Source organism: Pogoniulus pusillus, chromosome 15 (assembly GCF_015220805.1).
Source record: "Pogoniulus pusillus isolate bPogPus1 chromosome 15, bPogPus1.pri, whole genome shotgun sequence".
NCBI lineage: Eukaryota > Metazoa > Chordata > Aves > Piciformes > Lybiidae > Pogoniulus > Pogoniulus pusillus.
Window position 1 is genome coordinate 16,676,501 of NC_087278.1, and position 22,346 is coordinate 16,698,846.

At 38.7% G+C, this 22,346-nt stretch overlaps 1 protein-coding gene across 2 annotated transcripts in view; it reads right to left on the minus strand.

The window, feature by feature from the left end:
• Positions 1-2,508: 2,508 nt before the first annotated feature.
• CHRM2 (cholinergic receptor muscarinic 2) overlaps positions 2,509-22,346 on the minus strand; it is a 45,060-nt gene continuing 25,222 nt past the window's right edge. Inside the window, exons 3-4 of one of the 2 annotated variants that reach the window (XR_010305030.1) lie at positions 16,638-16,749; positions 15,649-15,865 (exon numbers count right to left, since the gene is read on the minus strand). Coding sequence is in view for 1 of the 2 variants with exons in the window: in XM_064155537.1 (XP_064011607.1) it covers positions 9,167-10,567 (1,401 nt within the window). In the remaining variant the exon portion in view is untranslated. Of the gene's footprint in view, positions 10,607-15,648; positions 15,866-16,637; positions 16,750-22,346 lie in introns of those variants that run through there. The other variant, XM_064155537.1, reaches the window with a different exon arrangement.

A 22,346-nucleotide genomic window follows, 5' to 3' on the forward strand; every position in this document is an offset into this window, starting at 1 on the left:
TTACAATGCCACAGTTCCACTGTGACCATACTCCCAGGAAATTATTCGGTACAGCTGCCACCAGTAATGCTTCCATTTGGGAATACTGCTCCTATGCCATATGGATCCAATTAGCCCTGCTCCTGAGTGTTTTTCAACTGCAGGCAATTACAGTGGGAGTCAAGGAAAGGCTTTGGTCTCAAAACTTAAAAGCATTAAGAGTTTTTTGAAGCATTCCTCCTTGCCTCCTACACTGCTTCACAGTTTTAAGCCAAAGGCTTTATTTTCATAGTGATTTATTCAGCACCTTTAGTAACCTGTAAATGAAAGAGTGAAACCTGGAAATCTGGCTGAGATATTTCAAAGACAGAAAAGGAAGAGACAGGGGAAAGGAGGAAGGAGCAAGAGAGAGAAAGAGAAGGGAAAGATGGAACAGTGATTGAGGGTGGTAGGAAAAGGTTATTTTTGTCTGCATTTCTTTGATACCACTCTTACTGGTTTTATTATTCTCCCTACTTCTGTCTGTTGGTAAAAATTAAGTTGGCAAGCTCCATTAAAAAGAAGGTGGCAAAGGTAACTTCCTAGCACTGCCAAATGGGTTCCCATGTCTAGACAGCGCATACAATGGTTGGCAGAAGGCCAGAAACAGAGTTAATGGATTTACAAAACAGCAGCATTTCTCTGTACTGATTTTCTGAGGGTGTTTCCAGAACTCAGAGAAAAGTAGGTAGTTACACTTCACCGAATTTTTCTGCTAATAAAAGCCCTCAGAGGGAAGCTTGTGGTCTGGAGAACGTTATCTAAAGATCTGAGGCCAGAGCGGAGAGGATGCACATTATTATATGTTACATTAACTGGCTGTATGTGGAGGCTGTATGTGGAGTCATGCTTAAGCATGACTCTACTGTTTTACAGAAAAATGCAGCTGCAGCCCCGTGGTGAACCTATCAGTCTGAGTGAATGGCTTAGGCAGGGAGGTGAATTTGGCACCAGCCACATTCCTTTTCCCTATGTGCAGTCAAGTGGCAACGGTTTTAAAAATATGTGTGGTCATTGAAATGTGCCTAAATCTCCTCTGCAAAGACTTTACAGTTACCATTAGTTGTAGGCTGTCTGTAATGTTAAGGGAACTTAAACACAGGTACAAATGAAAAAAGGGTGCATGCTAGAAAAGGCTTTTTTTTGGCTCTGCTCTCCATAACAGCAGTACAGAGGATTAAGTCTCGGCCTGCCACGCTATGTTTCAAATAGTATTGGCAACTCTATCCATCTGGAAGTTAACCTTCCTATCTGCAGAGACCTCTTCCACTTGTTAAAACTCTCACCAGTGGCATCTTGAAGCCTCCCTGAAGCACGTGTCACGTGTCACAATCTGCCTGTAAAAGAGGCTTAATAGTATTTTCCCACCTTATAGTAGCATGTGCACTTTTCAGAATGGAAGAGAATATTATTCAAATATATTAATTTACATGTGTGTTTTGAAATAAAAGCAGATGAAAAAAACACTTTTCTGGCTTTCATTGTGGAAAACTTCTGAACAGGAAGGTGGTTAAATGGCTGAATGTGAGCTTGAACTGAAGATATAACAGAGAAGATGATAGGAAGTCTTAGAGGATTAATAAAAGTGTAAAGTCCTTGAAGGGAAGAAACAGTGAAAGTCCTCAAATACTAACAAAAGGAAGATTTAGAAAGAAGACATCAATATAAACCACTTTATTAAAATTACTTTATTCCTTTCTGGAATGGCTGGCCTGAAGTTTCCTGATCCTGACAGAGCTGCTGTATCCACTATGCCCAAGAGACTCACTCTTCAATCACTTGTCAAATTGCTAGACTGGCTGTGCACCAAAACCCAGATTTACCAGGATGGGGATGATCCCTCTTCACTACTGTTGCCTTCTCCCTGCTGCATCTGAGCCCTGTCTGCTCCCGAAGTGAGGGTGAGACAGTATCCTGAGACCCTGAGGAGCTGAAGTTATTCAACATATGCTCTTTATTCCTACTCCCAGATGCTTTCATGACATGAATCTAAGTTTGCATCATAAAGCAAAGGGAGCTCAACATACAATTGTATGTTAGTAATGCCATCTCCCCCCATAACTAATTAAAAAAAAAAAAAATTTGCTTTGATACAACTGTATGGCTACAAAATAATCTCACCTATTTCTTTTTAACACTCAGACAGCAGAAATATAGAGAAATGTCATACTGGAGACCCTCATCAGATTGCTGAAGGGACGAAATTTTCTGAAGGAAGCAGAGTCACTGGAGGAGGTGAATTGAGGGAGGAGCAGAGGCACAGACAAGACAGAGACAAGTGAAATGACACTTCAGATCTCTTTTTAACATCATACTTGCCAAGGAGGCCGAGGGGGAAAAAATAGATTTTTTTTCTTAATTACTACAACCTTGCAGCCCCTTGACTGCTGTAAGGAAACTATTCTCCGCTTACAATCCCAGTTCTGCATTTCACAGTGTAGTTCATTCAGTAAAGTGGAAAAATAAACAGAGATGCCACATACAAAAACATTTTTATTATTGTTATAATTGTCTGTTTAATGCAATGCTTTAGCTAGGAATTCAACTGAACAGAAGTACATACACATATATTGCATGTAATTTTAGTTGTGTCATCAAGGTATTTCAAATTCTTATCATCTCAGTCCTTTGTGAGTTATTTTGGTGATACACCTTCTTCCTTTATCCTGCATAACATATTTGAATGTTGTTGAATAACACAGATATTTTTCTTCCAAATGGAGCATAATATTACACCCAAACTCCTAGTTAATATGATTTTATCAAACTTGGCTCTCACTGTATGAATGTTGTGTATAATATGTATATACCTATACAGCATATATAAATATATCTATAACGTATACATAATCAAGTGGGTCAGCTTTACACAGCTAACCATAAACTTGTGCTTATCTTATTGATGATATCAAATGTACAGCATCAAGAATTTGACCAGTCCTTGACTTATGAGATCATCAGTTCCCCGTTTTAACATATAATTTTGGTTATCACATACATGTAACACATTCCCTTCTTTCTTGCAGTAGTATTTTGTGTTGAAGAAGAGAATGCAATAGCTTTTTAAAATACAAATGAATAACAGATTTTCCATACCCTTAAGTTAAAAAAAAGTCTCAAGAAGAGATGAGGTGCTACCCCATATGTGGAGCTTGAAGTATAGTTGGACATTCATCGCAGATCTATTTACATTATAAACTTATCTGGATAGTATTACACATAATGTTTTGTTTTTGTGTTACACAGTCAATATATGGTGTTAGTCATGTTAAAAGAAACTATCTAAAGGTATTTACAAATTGTTAGTCTCTAACTTGCCAACCACCTCTGCAAAGCTGGCACCGGAATTAAGGGATAAGATATAAGAAGATCTGTTTATTGGTGACCATGGCACTCTCATCAGAGTTTTTGTTATTACTACCACCCCGTGATGTGTTTCAGGGAATGGCTGTCTTTGGGGTAAAGGTGTAGAGACAGAGCCTCCGGAAAAATCTTCCCTATCCCATCAGCCTATGTAAGCTTTAGGGAGCAGAAAAACAATGCAACCATGACTTGTCTGTCCCTTTGCAAGTTTGGGCATGTCATGCTTGTCCCCATGTGCTTTCTTCAGTGCTGTCAGGTAAACCAGTCCATATGTTAAACACAGAGCAAAAGTCTTCCTTCCGAGGGCAACTCTAACGTGGACCGTGGTCATACTGCCTCACATACCTGCCACAACCACTTCTCCCAGAGTCAGAGCACTTTGGGAAGCTTCCATGTGCTGCTTGGCAAGTGCAGTAAATAAGAAAACAACATAAAACTGAAACTCACTCTAGAAAGATGAAGAGTAGTTACTAATGGCACTTTTCAGGTACTATAGAACTTTGGAAGGTGAAAAGACACAAAAAATTATTTCCTTTGATGTGGTTAATGCCAGAATGAAATATGGGAAACAAGTGTACCTAGTATGCTGAAATATGGCCTGGGAGGACTGATAGGCTAGTGTAACTCACTAGTTCCACAACATAGCAAAAGAGGGCATAGCAAAAGGAGAGCAGTAAAAATATAGAAGAAATGTGTTGTCTGTGGTAAATGATTCATATTCAACTCATCCTTGCTATAACCAGATTCTTAGATTTAGGTTCTCAGTGAGTACTCTGATAGTAAGCACATGAAATAAAAAGGATTTGAGAACACTAAATGTTTCACTACAAGAATTTTCACTTTTTTTTTTTTTTTTTTTTTTTTTTTTTTTTTTTTTTTTTTGCCATTATCCACTGTTTCTTCTAATATGTAGATGACAAAACAGGGGAAGAGGAGAATTGATTTGGCTTTTTTTCACATAAGGTTTTGTTTTTTTTTTTTTGCTTCCAGTTTAAAATCCATGTAGAAAAGATTTATGGAGCTTCTCATTCAACACAGAAGCCTGGGCTTCAGTGGAGAGAGATTTGCATGCTAGGGAAGGCTGGATTTTGGTGCAATTAAGGAATTGGAATACCAGCATTTATTTTTGCCTGAAAGGCCAGAGAAACGGCACATCTGTAGCTGCAATGTAGGTAACAGATGTTAAAGTGAGGAATCACAGAATCACAGAATGTTAGGGGTTGTTTGGGGTAGTGAAAATGCCAAAGGGGTGTACTGCCACCTAAGGTGAATAATTCAAAGTATGACATCTCAGCACTGCAGTGGAAACGAGGAGTTGCATCCTCAGTCAGTACTGGGGCGACTGTCACATATATCCAGAGGAATGAACACCATGGATCAAAATCCATCACAACTGAGGAACGTGCCAGTGAGTTTAGCAGCAAGCTCCACTACAAAGCAGATACATGGACACATTTCAATTCACCAGGAGATGAAACTAATGAAAAAAATGCCCATCACCTCCTGCCCTTCTCTATGTGGGATGGCCAGGAGCAGCTGGGCTACCGTAAAGGTTTCTTCACTATTGTGTGGGCTATTCTCATCACAGCCACACTCGCTAAATATGCTTCCACTTGTCAGGATGTTTTCTGTCACAAGAAAAACATAAAACACAGAGCTGATAGATTTAGCACTAACTTTTGTCCCCTTTATACCTTTTGTGGATGCCAAAGAACAGATCCCTGGAGACCATTTGAGCGCTTCTATCCCTATGAACATTTGTGAGGCAAAAAAGAGAGACAAAGCCGTCTGATCTATATAGATGTGCTTGTTGCCTTTGGACTATTTTTTTCATTGATGAGTATTCAGACTATCTCTAAATGTATTTTCATGATTCCTAGTAAATCAAATCAAAATCCCAATCAGAAAGAAGGCTGACAGATTTTATTTTCTTAGGTTTTGTTCTCACTAGAAAAAAGATTTCTCAACACCACTTCAGCTTCTTTATTCCTTTCTGCCTTCCTCTCTTGCTTGCTTTCTTGCTTTGCTTTGCTTTCTTTTCTTTTCTTTCCCACAGATGTTTTCAATACTCAGAAGAAGTGCCAGTTGGGCTGATGTATCTTCAAGCTGTTTTCTCCCCCTGAACAGTGAAGGTAGGGATAGCCTGTAACAGTACAAGCCACTTCCAATGGGCTGCTGAAATGACAGATCCTGCTGCAGCAGGTTTGCTGTCAACAGTTGCTTGGACCCTTTCAATTTTAGCCTGTTTCTGGAAATAATCAGAAGGAATAAAGGAGAAGGCAAAAAGAGCTAGCAGCATTTTTTGAGGGGGTTGTCTTCTTCTCTTCTCTTGGGTCACTCACACATTTTGCTCAATTTCTATGTGAAATGGAACTAGTGTGAATGTACTGCTGGGATCCTTTGGTCAAGCCCAAGATGAAGACATGGCAGCAGAAGCAGCTGGACCACGTGCTGCTTTGGGAACAGGGAGGCACAGATAACAGCTGAATGAGCCAGAGAAGGTACTCAGGGTGCATATACATCTTGTGAAACTCACTCATGAAGGAAAGGGAAGCCTGGTGAATGTGGTTTGGAACACAAAGGAAAGACATGAGAGATCAAAAGATGTTCAAAAGAACAAATTGTTTTGTGGCTTAAAAGGTTATTTCACTTTTTGTCTTCCTGAGGCAGAACCAGTAAAAGACCTGAGAGGTTCCCAGTTATCTCAGAGTAAGCTCTGCCTTCTGTCTGCCTCCAGAAGAGGTTAGACAGTGTCATAAGTAAGTGTTCACTCTGCACCTCCCACCGCATCCTAGCAAGTACAACATGGACATGAAAAGTCTTGAACCTTAGATGATTATTTTCCGTGTGTATAAACCATATAGGTGTGTGTGTTTGCATGCCTTTATGTACATGTGCATTATGTAATCTACTTTTACATTGTTTAATTTTCTGCAAATGTGGATGTAACATGGTAATATTTTTTTCATTGAATTAGTACAAGGTGGAAAACACACAATATACTGTGTTCTGCAAGCCTTTTAAATATACTAAAACACAAAGGAAAACATACTCTGCTTTAAGATCAAAAGTGGAGGTGGTGCTGGAGAGCAGTGCAAGAAAGCTTCAAATTGAAAGTAATTTTTTGTTTGTTTCATGAATGCTGGTCCCAGAATATACATACATACCTATATATATAAATGTATGTATATATGTTTGGGTTTTTTTCCTGCGTAGCATTCTAAGTGTCATCACATCAGATAAAGAAAAAAACATAATTGTAATCTATATCTTGCACTTCTCAATCTCTTAGAGGAATTAGTAGTTTATGAACAAGTGACAGTTTCAAAGGTCAGAATAAAAGATTTGCACATCTGATGGTTAAAAAGTTAAATAAGAATATACAAAGTATTCTTTCCCAATCTGAGTACCTATGCTTGCTGAAAGAAAGAATCAGGTGTGTTTCTTTTAGGAAAATTTTCTAAAGGACTAATATTTAGATAATTAATACATTTCAGTTCATCTTTGGCTTTTGTCTGGATTTTTTAACACTGTAAGAGAATGAATAATGTAAAAATGATCATGTTTTTTCCATGCCCTGTCAAAATAAGCCTAGTGAATGCAGTTTTGTAAGACAAGCAGCACTCAGTTTTGTGAGCCTTATCATTGAGTAATTCTTCCTTACAAGCAGGAAGATAAAATAGCGTGAGTAAACATGGCTCAAGGCAAGCAAGCGTCACAAAAGTAGGTCCTTGGCTTTGTGGAGACATTTATATATATTTGCATGCAATCACTAGGGGTATAAAAATCAATGAATGCACATTAAGATACATTAATCCTATGTTTAATGTGGCTTTAAGTTACTGCATTTTAATCCTCCTCACATTCACTTTCTACTAGGAACTTGTACTTCTAAAGATGAAAATTGCCTTATTGCCAGTTTTGACTCTGTTCCTATGAGCTTGTCAAATATTAAAACTTAAGTCTGCAAGATTAATTTCCCTGTAATCTTGACAACTGCTATTTTGAAGGGCATTTTGGAAGACTCTAGTACGGTAGCTTGAAATAACAGAATGATTTGCTAAGTGGCTTTCACTCCAGAAGACAGTTTCTCAGGACACTGCCTTTGTAGCAAACTACTTTTCTGGGTTAGGAAATGTGTAGGTGTACCTTCACTAGTGCCTGGAAATTAGAGTTACTAAGAAGGAGATAACTAGAATATGCATAACTCACAGACAATTATTGTTTCCAGTAATTCAATATACTTTATCCTACCCACACAGTGCTCAGTCGTGCTACAATAAATACTGAAGTAGTAAAATCTTTGCCAGTTAGAAAGCATCTGAATTTGAACTGGTGTAGAGTAGCAGAAAATATTTGAACATGATCCCTGCCAGTCTCCTATCCAGATTATTTACAGTGAAAATACTGTTCCCAGCTGACTCAAAAGGCTATGTAACTCCACAGAGTAAACAACTTGTTTGGGATACACCTAGGAAGGACCTTGGCTTCACACTAAAGGCTTAGACAGAGCTTGATGTATGTGGGCACATCAGTCCATCTTTACTCTTTCTCGCAATAAATCAGTGTGTATCATTTTTCGACTCATCAAGAGCAATCATCCAGTGTTACCTATTCATTCTCCAGAGCCTCAGCATATCTCTTCATCTGTGCATCCAATTTTAAAATGGTGTAACCTTCATTTTCCTTCTAATAACCTTGTTTCGATTCTTCAACTGAGCCACTTTGACCATCATGGTGGCTTACCGTATGAGACCTCTGAATTTAAAATTTCTTTTGATAGTTAATGTTTGTGCCCTAGACAAGCAAAGTACAAAGCTGATATGTAAAGGACAAATCTATGAGTGAATGTTATATGATAAAGTGAAAAAAATAATCTCAAAAACTTTGGTATGCATGGATGCTGAAATAGTCTTGGCATGTTGCAACTTTGAAAAGACGTCTTTTTTTCTTTTTCACTTTTATCTTGTCATGATGATGATGGAATCACAGAACAAATACTCCCAGAAGGGGTGAGTGCCAGAGTTTGAGTGATTTACAATTGAGGCAAAAGTTATATGTTAAGCATAAGTACATTTCCAGAGCGGATGCAACTTCGGAAATGATAGCTTCAAAAACAGTATAAAATAACCTAACTTTAAGGTTCTTACATGACAGTGATAAAAAAACCAAACAAACAAACACTTGATAACTTTGGGCTTTAGGAACCATCATCCATCATGATTCATTACGACTATGTAAAGATCTTCCCAACTCCTGTGCCTCTTCCACAGAATTACTATTGAAATTTCTGGTTTGGTGTTTTGGTTTTGTTTTATTTTGTTTCCTAGATAACACACTAAACAGACACAGAGAGAGAAACAAAACAAAACAAAACCAAAACACAAAAGAAAAACAAAGGACAAATATTTTACACACAATGACAGGAAGTTGTATACTCTAAAGCCATTCTGTGGAATAGTCTCAGAAAGCAAGGAAGTGTGCCTTCAGTCCACATATTGGATAATTCCTCAAACATCCTCATGCCTCAAGACTTCTTCTCAATAATTCAAAGAAATGGTTTTTAAGTGTGGTTCTGATGGGTGGAACTGGTGCCTCTTAGTATTTCCACTATCATCCTGGATTGCACATTCTGTAGAAGAGGATAAAGTGCTATGGCATTGTTTGTGGGGAGGGGTTTTTTGTTTGCTTTTTCATGTTTTGGTTGTTTGTTTTTTTTTCACATATTTGAACTGCTTCACCTTTTCCGTTATTAATTTTATTGTTATTAGTACTATTATTATTTTTACCTTGTAGCTCCTATATTCTTGTAATGACACATAAGAAGGTGCTTAAAGGTCTTCTTGAAAGTAGCATTGCAGAGCGCATAGCAAGCAGGGTTGATGGTGCTGTTGATGTAGCAGAGCCAATAACCTATGGTCCATACAGTGCCAGGGATGCAGGATGTACAGAAGCTGTTGATGAGCACCATCACGTTGTATGGGGTCCAGGTGATGATGAAAGCCAGGAGTATGGCCAAAATAGTTCTTGTCACCTTTTTTTCTCTAGAAGGAGGTGGTTTCTTTTTGGCTGGCTGCTTTGTCATCTTGACAATTTTCCGGGCTACACTATTCTGCTTCTCCTCCCCGTTGGTGCCTACAATCTCTACAGTAGTGTTGGTGGGAGCACAGCAGTCACCCTTTTGGGACTTGGTGACTATCCTGATGCATGTCAGCTTGGAGTTCTCACCTTTGAGGTGGTCTTGGGAGTCAGAAGTTTGTCTGGCATCTTTGGTAGCTTCATCCTCTTTCACATTGGAAGCGACGACACTGACAGAGGTGGAGTCATTGGAACTCTCCTTCTCCTCCCCTTGAACACAATTCTCTGTCACAGTCTCTCCAGTGGTTTTTCCATTCTGAATTTTGCTGTTCTCTAGCCCATCTCCACTGGTTGGGATGTTGTTATTGTTTGGTTTCACTATTTTACCTTGGACGAGACTAGGGGAAACTGTTTCTTGGTTTTGGGCAGCTTCCTTTTTCCCTTTCTTTATCCGACTCTTACTGGCCCGAGAGATTTGCCAGTACAGGACAGTCATGATGATAACAGGCAAATAGAAGGCTGCAATGGCAGTGCCAAAAGTGACAGCAGGGTTGGAAAAAAACTGGATGTAGCAATCTCCATCTGGGACAGTCCTTCCTCCCACAATGAACTGCCAGAAGAGAATAGCAGGGGCCCAGAGGATAAAGGACAGCACCCACGCAGCTGCAATCATTATGCCTGCCATCTTTGTGGTCCGCTTTACAGGATATGTCAGAGGCTTGGTGACACAAAAGTATCTGTCAAAGCTGATAATTAGGAGGTTCATTACAGAGGCATTGCTGACCACATAGTCAAGAGCCAGCCAGAGGTCACATACCACAGGCCCTAAGGGCCAGTAGCCTATCACAGTGTAGAGGGTGTATAGGTTCATTGAAAAGATGCCGATAATCAGGTCAGCACAGGCCAAGCTGAACAGGAAATAGTTATTGACAGTCTGTAGGTGCCTGTTGACTTTGATTGACACCATGACCAGGATGTTCCCAATTATGGTGACTAGACTGAGAGACCCTGCTACCAGGACGATGAAGACCACCTCAACAGTTTTATAGGGACTCTCCAAAGCCATGACATTTTCAGCAGAAGAATTTATGTATGTTGAGTTATTCATTTCTGTTCTGCTACCAAGACACTCAGTTATCACTTAAGCCTGCAGAGGAAAGAAAACAAAACAGATACCACCATGAAAATAGTTCCTTTGCCTTTAGAAAATGACAACCTGGAAAGACTTTAAAGGTAGATGATGTGCGCAGAAGGACCAGCTAGCTTTGTCTAATGCAAATGCTCTACAAAATATTGTAGCCTCTTACAAATAACATACCAATAGGATATCTCTAAATATGTGACAAATACCTAGATTTTTAAGCTCTCAGAGTAATTTTTTTTCTTTGTCCTCTTAAAAAGAAAAAAATAATAATTGAAAAGCCTTGAAACAAATCTGCATAACAGCTTCTTTCCTATCAGCAAAATAGTTCACTTTGCACATTTCAAATCCTTATTTCAAATTAAAAAGGTCCTGTCCTGAGAGTAAATCCTTCTTATAACACAAGGTGAAGATGTGATTTACCAGGATCCATGATGCTGACTTATGTTTCCGCCCTTCCTTCGTATTCCACCTGGGTATGTTTCTGTGAGGATTATGGAACAAGTCTGTGTCACGTTCCCTTTCATTTTCTTACACTGCAGTTACTATTTTTGTCAACACTTGCATTTTTTTTGACACTGCATTAAGCTAAAGCTATTAGTCTGCCAATGGGAAAAAAAAAGAATACGTCTGTGGAAGTCAGTGGAATGAGTAAACTCACTTCAGCTGAGCATCTGGCAATCTAATTAGATGTGCACCATTTTATTTTTTTTTCCATTTTAGCAAGTTTAAAGTGATGTTTTACATTCTTTTGACTACTTGCAGTTTGAAAAGGAGTTATTGTTTGTTTAGAGGCTTTTAACATGGTGAGGTTATCTCTTGAGTCTTGGTTGCAGTATTTTTAACCTGGATCACATAAAGCTATGACAAAAGGTCTGAAATGGATAGCAGGATAATGATAAAAAGGAAACATACAAATCAGTTCTGTTTGTATACAGCAATTATTTTCATGCTCTCTATAGCCCACCAGCAGTATTCAATAAAAAGTAATTAAACTACCAGCAATACACATTTGATAGAAACCCAAGAGAACAGCACATGCCTTCACCTGCAGGGTATGTACTATCCTTTAGTGCATCCTTGAGAAGTCAATAGATGTCCTGGAGTCCTGTATACCCCAAAATTCCTCTCCCTCTGTGGTTTGAGTGGGAGAGGAAAGGCGCAAAGAACCTGTTCCCCCCTCCCCTGCAGGTGTGGAGAGGAGGAGCAGGGGGTCCTTCGGGCACAAGGAGTGCCCCGTGCAGATGCATTTTCAGTTTTTCACAGAGATGGAACTGCTTTGTCTTCTTAGAGGTCAGAAGGGATTTTGCTATTGTGGTGACATAGTCTTCTTTTTGCATATGAAATCAAAAATGCAGTGCTCAAATGACAATGAAAATACATTGCTCTGTTTCAGTGACATGGATTATATACATCCGTGCAGATTAGTAGCAGGGGCCAGAGGTGGATTCTTTAATCCCTGATGTATAGAGAAGTGAAATGTAATTCTGGATGCTTTCAAAACCTGCCTGGATGCATTCCTGTGTGGCCTGCCCTAGGTGATCCTACTTTGGCAGAGAGGCTGGACTTGATGATCTCTGGAGGTCCCTTCCAACCCTTAGCATTCTACGATTCTATGTGATAACTGATTTTTTTTTTTCCTTTGATTGCACCACCATTTTTAGAGGTTCTGTGTTAAAGAAGTCATGTTTTATGGGTGGGGATTCTAAATCACAGTATCACACAGTATTATTAGGATTGGAAGAGACCTCACAGATCATCAAGTCCAACCCTTTACCACAGAGCTCAAGGCTAGACCATGGCACCAAATGCCACATCCAACCTTGCCTTGAACAGCTCCAGGGATGGCGACTTCACCACCTCCCTGGGCAGCCCATTCCAGTGTCCAATGACTCTCTCAGTGAAGAACTTTCTCCTCACCTCGAGCCTAAATTTCCCCTGGCGCAGTCTGAGGCTGTGTCCTCTCGTTCTGGCGCTGGCCACCTGAGAGAAGAGAGCAACCTCCTCCTGGCCACAACCACCCCTCAGGTAGTTGTAGACAGCAATAAGGTCACCCCTGAGCCTCCTCTTCTCCAGGCAAGTCTGGGAAGTCTCTGGGAAATTTAAATTAGAACCAAGAGAGCTTTGTACAGTAAGAATAGGCTGAGTAGATATAACAGAATTTATACTTTGTGAAAAAAAGGACAGAAAGATAGCCCAGATATCCTGCATATATAATGCTGTCATTTCAGAAATCTCTTGTTCGTTTATCACTCAAAGCCTAACAACTGATTCAGTTAGACACGTAAGATAGTGATTTTTAGGGACAAGTTAAGAACTTCTTCCAAACAGAGTTGTTTATGGACATTCTTAACAGAATGCACTTTTGATGAAAAGACAAAATAATTAGCAGCAATTTATTGATTTCAACAAAATTTCATCTGAGGAGTGTTTGAGATCCAGGGTTCTGCACCTGCCTCTGGTGACAGTGAGTGAGAAGGGAAGCAACAAAGAAAGAGAGAGGATCAGAGCAGAAAAAAAAAATGCTTTATGATGAGAAAAATATTTCTCTATAATTACATGTTAAAAAAAATCAGAGGTTTTGTTTTCATGCCACTGAAGAATGAAAATTATTTTGAAAACACTGAAACTTGTGGACCCAAGTTACCATCTCCCAGCTAACTTTATTCCTAAATCTTTTCAGGTGAATTTTTTACCCTCTTCCAGTGGGTAATTTAGTATATATTCAGTTGAAGTTAGTCACTGAGACATGAGGAGATGAAAGCTAAAAGCTAATTTTGCTTGTTAGAAATTGGATTTCTCCATGTTCCTTTTCATGGAAGTAAAGCAAATAAGTTTGTTTCCCAGTAATCTCTGCCCAGGACCTTCTCATCATGAGATAGTAGTTAAGACTGCAAGTTAAACAGAGAGTTGTGGCTTTTTTAGGTATGAAGAAATGTACCTGCTTTACTCCACTAAAATCTTTCTTTGCTTTCCACGATATGATTTGCTTTGCGTGATCATGAGAAGGTATAGGGCTGGAGAAACATTTTATTTCAACAGATGACACATGTCATTGCTGCTGGTAGCACTGCCATTATATGAACAGAGACAGGATGTGCATGCTTCCTAACCCTGATATCTGCTGGACTTTTTCCTGTTGGCTCCAGTAGGGTTTGAATCAGACCCATGCTGAGGTTTTTATTTCTTATTGTGGGCCACTTGCTCCCTTGGTACAGGAATGTGTGTGGACTGCTTATTGTTTTTGTCATGTCACAAAGCCCATCTCTCATGCTGGAGTAGCAGTTGTGGGAACAGATGTTGTTCATCAAGCAGACCTACAAGGCAGAGGCATTTTAAGGTAATATAACCTCCCATTGTGAGAAATACCAGACCTTAGTCTTGAACGGAGCTCTCATCTGCAAACCCATGGGTGTTTCTGTGAGTTGCATAGTATGACACTGACTCCTGGGGGCTACCATAATTTGTCTTTCTATACTAAGTGCATCCTTGATAAAAGAGAGTACTCAGAAAATGAAAGAAACTTCTCTTGTAACCTAAAACCCAATCAAATTCATTTTCTTAAATATATTTTAAAATATGTATGGTTTTGTGGAATGAAAACACCATAACTGCTCCATGGAAAATATCCAAAGCCAAGACATTCACATATAAAAGAAATCATTGATTCTATCATTCTGCTTGATCTGTAGTTTGGAAACATTTTCAGTGCAGCAGCTTAACCCCTCTATAAAACTTGTAGTGCTGAAACTTCTTCCCCTTTTTTACTAGATAAATGTTTGGGGCAAATCTGGAGGTGTTCAAGAAAAGACTGGATGAGGCACTTAGTGCCATGGTCTAGTTGACTGGATAGGGCTGAGTGATAGGTTGGAGTGGATGATCTCAGAGGTCTCTTCTAACCTGGTTGATTCTGTGATTCTATGATTTAGTGGGCTATGTGGCATGTCCACTTTTGGCCTAGTGTTATGCCAGGTCTTTTTGCAATGAGTAGTAGACAAGCAGAAGCAGAGCATGAGTAGCTTGACCCCATCATTCACAAGGAGAGATATAGTCCAGACTGACATAGCCTGGGATAAGCTTTAACAGAGCATCCTGGTAGTCAGAGTCTGCTGTGTTTTCCCTCATTTACCTCCCTAGCAGTTGCTTGCAGCAGCAAAACACAAGTCTAATGGGTAATATCTGTAAGATGGTCCATTGCAAGAAGGAACTCTAGTGAGTCTGAGGAAGCAAAATAATGCCCTTGAGAATATTCATCCTATTCAATTGCAGACCTTGAGGAGGAGTCCTGCAGAAATGGGAGGATGACTAGCATGGACAAGGGCTGATTGTCACACTTAGGATCACGGCCCTCATACAGAAGGTACTTAGTATATCAGATCCTGCTGACTATATTTTCTACTTGCCCTGCAGGATCCCATCCCTTTGGTGCAGATGAATATGGTAGCAATCATAGTTTTAAGCTGAGAATATATCTCCAACATCTGTCACAAAAGAGGCTATAGAAATGTTGTGTATATTGGAAAAGTGGCTGATATGCCATGCCTGTCAAAGTCTGTTAAACAAATCCTTCCTTTGTATTGTGCATATTGCCAAGTTAAATACCTAAGGATTTAATAGCTTCTCTGAGTCCACTGAAACCATATAAAAGTCAAGACATGAAAGAGGAAACAAATGATCTGTACCTGAAAGTTATATTTGTGATTTAAATAGGATTACTCAGGAACATGTGCGTTGCTACTCTGAGCACTTTTTCAGCATTCAGTTCTCAAACAAAAGTAAAATACTTTTTAATTTTTTTAAACTTCTTCTCTTTGATTCAATTCATCTTTAGTCCAAACCTACCTAAAGTAGATTTTATTTTTGCTGTAGTAATAATAGATTTTTTTTTTCTTCTTTCCTGAACTGATTTTGATCCTGGACTGCACTGTTGTTGATACTAAATTCCTTCCTGGCACCATAAAAGCTACAGTGCAAAAAAAGAAAAGAAAAAAAAAAAAACAGGAAAAGGAAAGAGACAAACAAAAACTTTAGACCTGTGACAAATATAGTTAGGCCACTTAGTCAGAATTTATTGCAGACCTTTAATCTGGGTTTTTGGTAAAAAACACACTTCAGAAAATTCCCAAATAGCAGAATACTTTGCCACATGGGTTACCTTCTGCAATCCATTTGAAATTAGAAGTGTCTTTTCAAAAAGTTACTGCTTTGGTGTGGTCCATTCCCCTTATTTTCATATACTTCTGTTTTCCTCAATCGAGACATGTCCTATGAACAAAGATATTCTATGGACCCGTCTAGATCTGCTTCTCCCCATCTCATTGTGAAGACTACTTAAGGGCAAAATAAACAATTTCTGCATGTATCTTAAAAAAAAAAAAAAAAAGTAGACCTGAGTCTTAGAGCATTAACAAAAGCAAGTTAACACCAAACCACTAACAACAGTTGAAATTAAAAATGCTTCCTCAAAATCAGCAGGGCATGGTACAGTAATAAGTGGCAGTGCTGGCATCAACATTGCAGCCTTGGTGCTATTGTTAGGGACTGAATATTTGTGCAACTACCAATTGCATATTACTCACTGCTGTTCTTCCAGTTTAAATCTGGTAAATGTAGTGCCATGAACCCAACTAGTTTGTATTCAAAATCACACAAGAAAAAATATAGGGAGAGTAGTAAAAAACCTCACCAAACAACAACAATGACAAAACCCAATCAATAATCACTCTAATTTCAGGAAATAATAAAAAATAATCACTTTCCCCCCAGAGGTCTGAATAATGATATATGTCTACTGTATTGGTACTGCTGTTGTTATTCTTACTACTGCTATGCTGACAGTTACCCACTCGTAATAGGGCACTTAATCCATTATCTTTCTGTAAGCATCATTTTAGCTGTAGATATGCCTTTGTTTCTCAGGGCCAGTGTAATCAAAATAGAATTTACATGCTGTCTTTGGGCAGCTGACATATGGTCAAGTGAAAAGTAGTAAGTGACTGGGTACATTGGTCCATATTATTCCTTCTGAGAATCCCACCTGTAATGCTGCATGTCTAAGCATTCAGATGTGTTTACATTCTGGGGACAACTGCGGAGACAGAGGGTTTCACCATGGCATTTCTGGCACAGTAAACAGTTCAGGACAGTTGCTGTGGAAAAGATAGAACAAAATAGTATGTTCTTTTTCTTCTGTTTTCAGGTAAATTGTGAGGTCTGAAAATCTAGTTGCTAAGATCGAAAGAAATTTATAATTCAGAAATCAGTGAGCAAAGTAATTTTTGGTCTATGAATATGAAAAGCAAAGTGGAGCTCTTGAATCATCTCATACCTCTCTCTAAAGGTTGAGTTAAATGAATAGAACCTTGCTCTAGAGGCACAGAAAGGCATCTACCACATGAATGCATTTAATATGTCTTGATAATGTAGATATTTACTTATGTCTCAGGTGGAGGAGCTCCAGATTTCATTACCATTTACTTTTGATTATAATTGAGGAGCAGAGGCATAATTTGATTAAATTCTGGCACCATCAAGGTAGATATTCCTGTAGTAAGCAGTGTGAATATTTAGTTATAATTAGACTGGGGTAGCCACTGCACATATACTCAGGTCTGAACTTATCTACTGCAACAAGTATTATTTACCCATCACTTTGACAATGATCCAACTTAAAGTCTTGTTTCAGATTAGGTCATAAATGGGTCAGAATAGTATGTGGTTTCATTGAGACATGACAAAACTAGGACTAGCTGATGCCATCAGTGGGCCTGTGTTGATTTCCATTTGCAAAGGTTATAGGCTAGATAGAAAAGGGAAATCAAAGTGACAGATTTCAGTAACTCACTTCTCTTTTCCTCCTTGCACTGCTCTGCTGTTGCTGAAGGTTCTCATAGTAGTCAGCCCCAGCAAAACAAATTTTATCTGACTAAAATTGTTGCCTTCAAGTGCTGTGATAAAATACACCAGAACTCAGTTAAAAGTGTACCTCAGCCATGAGAGAGATTCCATCAGTAGAAGAAATATTTGAGCATCTGTTAAGACTGGATATGTTCTTTGAAGGAACATTTCCATGATAGGTAAATATGCTCCCTCTGCAGCTTAGCATGAACTGCAGGCACAGTACTTCATTATCCTTGTATTAGCTATCATGCTTGTGCTATTAAGTAGAAACACCTTCTGAGAGCTACACAAAGTCCTTGGGTGACAAGTGAGAAATCTAGTGAAAGAGGTGAGGGCTCAAAAAGCTAACTGACAGCCACTCACAGCTTGGTCTGAGTATCTGGAGCTAGTACATAATAGAAATGTGTTTACTACTTAAAACATGTAAAGATAGATCTAAAGTTAAAACAAGTTACTAAAAAGCAAACAAAAAAATACAAGTTCCCCCCCCAGTCACTCTATTTGTGTTGGTTTTTTCTACCAAAGGCTGAACAAATATCAGTGATGAAATAATAACAGAGAGCTATAATACTGTACAGGGGGTTCTCTAAATGAATTGCTAATTAAACCCCTCAACCTGCCAGTGAGTCCAGCAGAGATGTTGTGATATTTCAGTGAATCTCTGCAAATCTCTTCTAGTCATGGAGGTCTGTTCTAATCCTGAATAACCCATGGAGATTCTCACTGTTTTCCAGAGATTTTGCAGCCTTCACTAGTGTCTCTAACGTGAATCATAACACACTGAGCACCCCAAAGGTATGAAATTGAAGAGAATAATTTATTTTCTGTTGGTTGGAAATGGTGTTAATACATTTCTTTTATCAGTGATTTCAGGTATCAAATGCTTTTAATGTTCTTGTTAGGTCCATCATGAAGTTCTTACATGAAGTTCTGAAGAGCTTGAAAACCTAATCCATTCTCCTTCTGTGCCCATTAATTATGAGGATTTTTACACTTCTTGCATCTCACATAATGTCTTGTTTAAGGTTTAGATTGGAAGCGCAGAGAGGAAAGTTGACTCAATTATGAAAGGATTTGACTCAAATTCTTTGTCAGAATATATTGAACTCAAATTCAAACTTGTTTCTGAGAGGCTAGCTAAGACTTTTTTTTTTTTTTTATGCCTGTATTTCTACCTATTCCATTTCAGTGATAGTGAAATAATTAACAAAAAAACAAAAACCTAATTATTTCTTACCAAATTATTATTATCTTACCAAAAAGGAATGGTACCCAAATTCCCAGATCAGAATTCATGCTACTGAGCCCATTCTGCAGTTTGTGAAAGGTGGAAAGATGTTCACAATACTCAAGAAAATGTTAGCAAAATGTTTTAAAATCTGAAATTCCATAATGATGCTGCAGATTACTCTCCCCCTTCCTTTGGCAGCCTCACCTGTTACCGCTGCACATTTACCATCCCTGTTTCCTCATCTCGGATCACTCTTCCACAGAAAACATGTCTGAGGAAAAAAGTCTACTAACTAATAAGGAATGAAGGGAAAATATGACTGAACTTCAGAGACTCCTGGAGCCTAGTGTCTATCACACCACATCCCTGCTGTCTCAGCTAAACTGGCAGAGACATAGCTCAGCACTGTGGAATAACCATGGCTCTCTGTGAAGTCACATCTCAGGAATTTAAGGCATCTTGGTATCTTTTTTAAAATGACTGCTCCTGGTTGTATTGCTAAATGCTGCCTTCAGATTTCCTCTCCTTAACCATGGACTCTCCTTCATCAGATCTTTGCAGTGGTTCTCCTTTAGGGAGAAGCAGGATCTGGTCTGTAACCTGTGGGTCGGGGACAGACCCACATCATTCTTCTTATGTGTTCCCATTTATTTGTTCCTTGTTGCTTAATGCAGCATCTGGTTACCCTTCAGCTTCTCTGATCTTTCACATCTTGTTCTCCACCTCTCTGATGATTAGATCAGTCTTCTGGCTATCATTTTCTTTAAGTTATACTGTGTTTGTTTTCTCATCTTCTGGTCTAAGTTACTTTGCTGGCAGTGCTCAGTTCCCATTTCTTTGAGCATTATAAAACTTCAGAAAACAAACAAACAAAAGATGTATGCAGTCTAATATTAATCTCATAGGAGGTCTAGCAAGAAGTTAAGCTGTAATGAACCACTATGGTGCTGTCCTACTTGATATGAATATTAAGTGAAGCTGATCAGTGGCTCTATCAGACAGCTTGCAAAAATAGTCCTAATCTTCATGATCTTTACTCTGAAGTTGGTAAGAAAATGATAGATCAGTACTGACTGTTCCAAAATTGTGAAAGCCAGTTTTGCTCTGTGAAGAGGGGTATCCTTTACATAATATCCTTTATGTAAGGGAAGTGATGAAATGTGGAAGACATGAGTGGAGAATCAGGGGATGTAACCAGTCAGGAGTGAGGTCTTCTGTCAATCTGTGTGTTTGGTTACAAAGTGAATCAAATCCGAGAGGAATTGTTTTTAACACAAGTATGAAGACTCATGTATTGTGAAGGAAGTTTGAAGGAACAACATCAGAGAAGTGGTAGGATACTTTTAACAACATGGAAAAAATCCATTATTAGCAGAGCAATAGCAGGCCTGAGTAAATCACAAGCTGGTAACTATATTTAATCTATGCACATGCAATAAGCAATTATGGTATATACAAAATACATTATTTCTTTACGGTCACTGTATACACTATTGGCAAGATTATCCAAGTGGGAAGATAGAACCAGGATGGGAGAAATCATTTTCTATTGCTGAAGTTTTGGGGTCTCTGCATATCCCAGAGTTGGAGGCTGAACAAAGTCTTGATAACACCGTGCTGATTTGCAGATGTCATGCACCCCAGTAATACATGCCTTGTGTTAATCTTTGAGAGATCCATGGCTCAAAGGCTCATTTACACAACTCCTTGCTCTCAGTCACCACACTATAAGCCTCTGACTTCAAAGGGACATCTGAAAAGAAATGTTTGGAGGAAAAAAAAAAGGGAGAAAGGAAGAGAAGGATTGTCTGCTTGTCCCTTTTTCCCCTGCTCATGAAATAACAGGCTTAAGATATTTTGGTATAACTGCTTCTCAGCGGGTTATTTTTCCCTCTTACTTTACAAAGAACATAGAAAGAAATTGGCAGTGAAGAAGAAAACTGCTGTGTGATCCCAGTCCAGATGCTGTCATCTTAAAGTGGGCTGCTCAAAGAGCAAACAAGCAAACAACTTTCTATCTCTAAGATCTTTGGGTCAAGCTGAAATGGTGTCTGATATAGTGACTCTGAGACTTTTTCAGCTCAGTACTTGCAGTATTAGCATTCACAAAAGCATATACTGCTCCCTGCTGAAGATGCAGTCATAAAGTAAATAATCTCTGAGGGCTGATGGTGTCATTTCAGGCTGTAGCAATCACAGGTAGCACCACCAAAATGATGCTTTCTCTTTTTTTTCTGATTGTAAATGAGGTTCAGTTCTAAATTCAGTCTTTTAAACATGTTTGCCACAACATTAATGTTATTCACGTATGTTAAGTCTTGAATGGTTTACATAGAGTTTTTGAATTGCATCTTTTGTAGGAGAGTGTGTGTATAAAACTACCTGTAAAGTAACATTTGATTTTTTATTTTGTTTTGCATTTTTAATAAGTTAAATTGGGTTATTTTTATTTAGTCTATGATATGAAATACAATGACTTTGAATACTTGCTGCACTGGATGACACTGAGTAGTTAAAACACAGACGTTTGTTTGTAGAAGGATATAACGGAGGCATTTACAGTCAGGTTAATGTTTAACCTCTTAATCTTTCTAATGTTATGGTTGGAAAATGCCCTTTAAATTTAATCATCTGCTTCTTTACATTGACTACTTTACAAATGAACATTTTGAAATGTCAGTCAGAGATCTATAATAATTTTGTATCCACTTACAGTGATTCTGATTATCCTAAGCAAATGCCACCCAACCCACTGTGACTCTGACAACATAATTTATTCTACTCTTAATTGTCTGAGGATCATGCAATCCAAGGGATATTGCACTTTCTCCTTTACCCCACCATATACAAGAAGCATTTTGAATCTTTACAGATTAAATGAAGACCCTTTTAGTAATGCCTGGGGAGGTGGTGGAGTCGCCGTCCCTGGAGCTGTTCAAGGCAAGGTTGGACGTGGCACTTGGTGCCATGGTCTAGCCTTGAGCTCTGTGGTAAAGGGTTGGACTTGATGATCTATGAGGTCTCTTCCAATCCTAATAATACTGTGATACAGTAACTAATTTGGGATGGGTGGCATTGTCCTGAGAAGCAGCTTATTCCAGAAAAGAGGCTATTGATTAATATTTCAACAATTAGAAAATAAATTTCAAGAAATAACTCAGTCAGAATTCTACATAATATGCAAACTATGTTGGTACATTTTCCATACTTTGATGCCAATTTCTCAAGTGTTTAGAAGAGCAGTCAGCAAGTCCTTATTGTTTTTACCGAGGGCACTGTGGGAGTCTATAGTTTTTGAACACTGTCATTGTGACAGTCAGGTGCCACAGAAAACTGAAAGTAGCATTGTTTAACTATGTGATAATGGTGGACCCTGTAGAAAGAGGTGGAGTGGAAATGTTTATCAACAGTGTCCAATTGTACCTAACGCTCTGCCTCATAATCTCAGCTAACAGGATCTGGGCAAACAACTCTCTTCAGCTAGGTGATCAATGGAGAATGGCAGTACTATTAAGTTAAAAGAAACCCTGAGAAACTTCCCACTTATACTCCCACTTACAGGAATAAGAGGCTCCATTGGAGATCAAGAACTCTCTGCTGACACAGAAGGGAAAT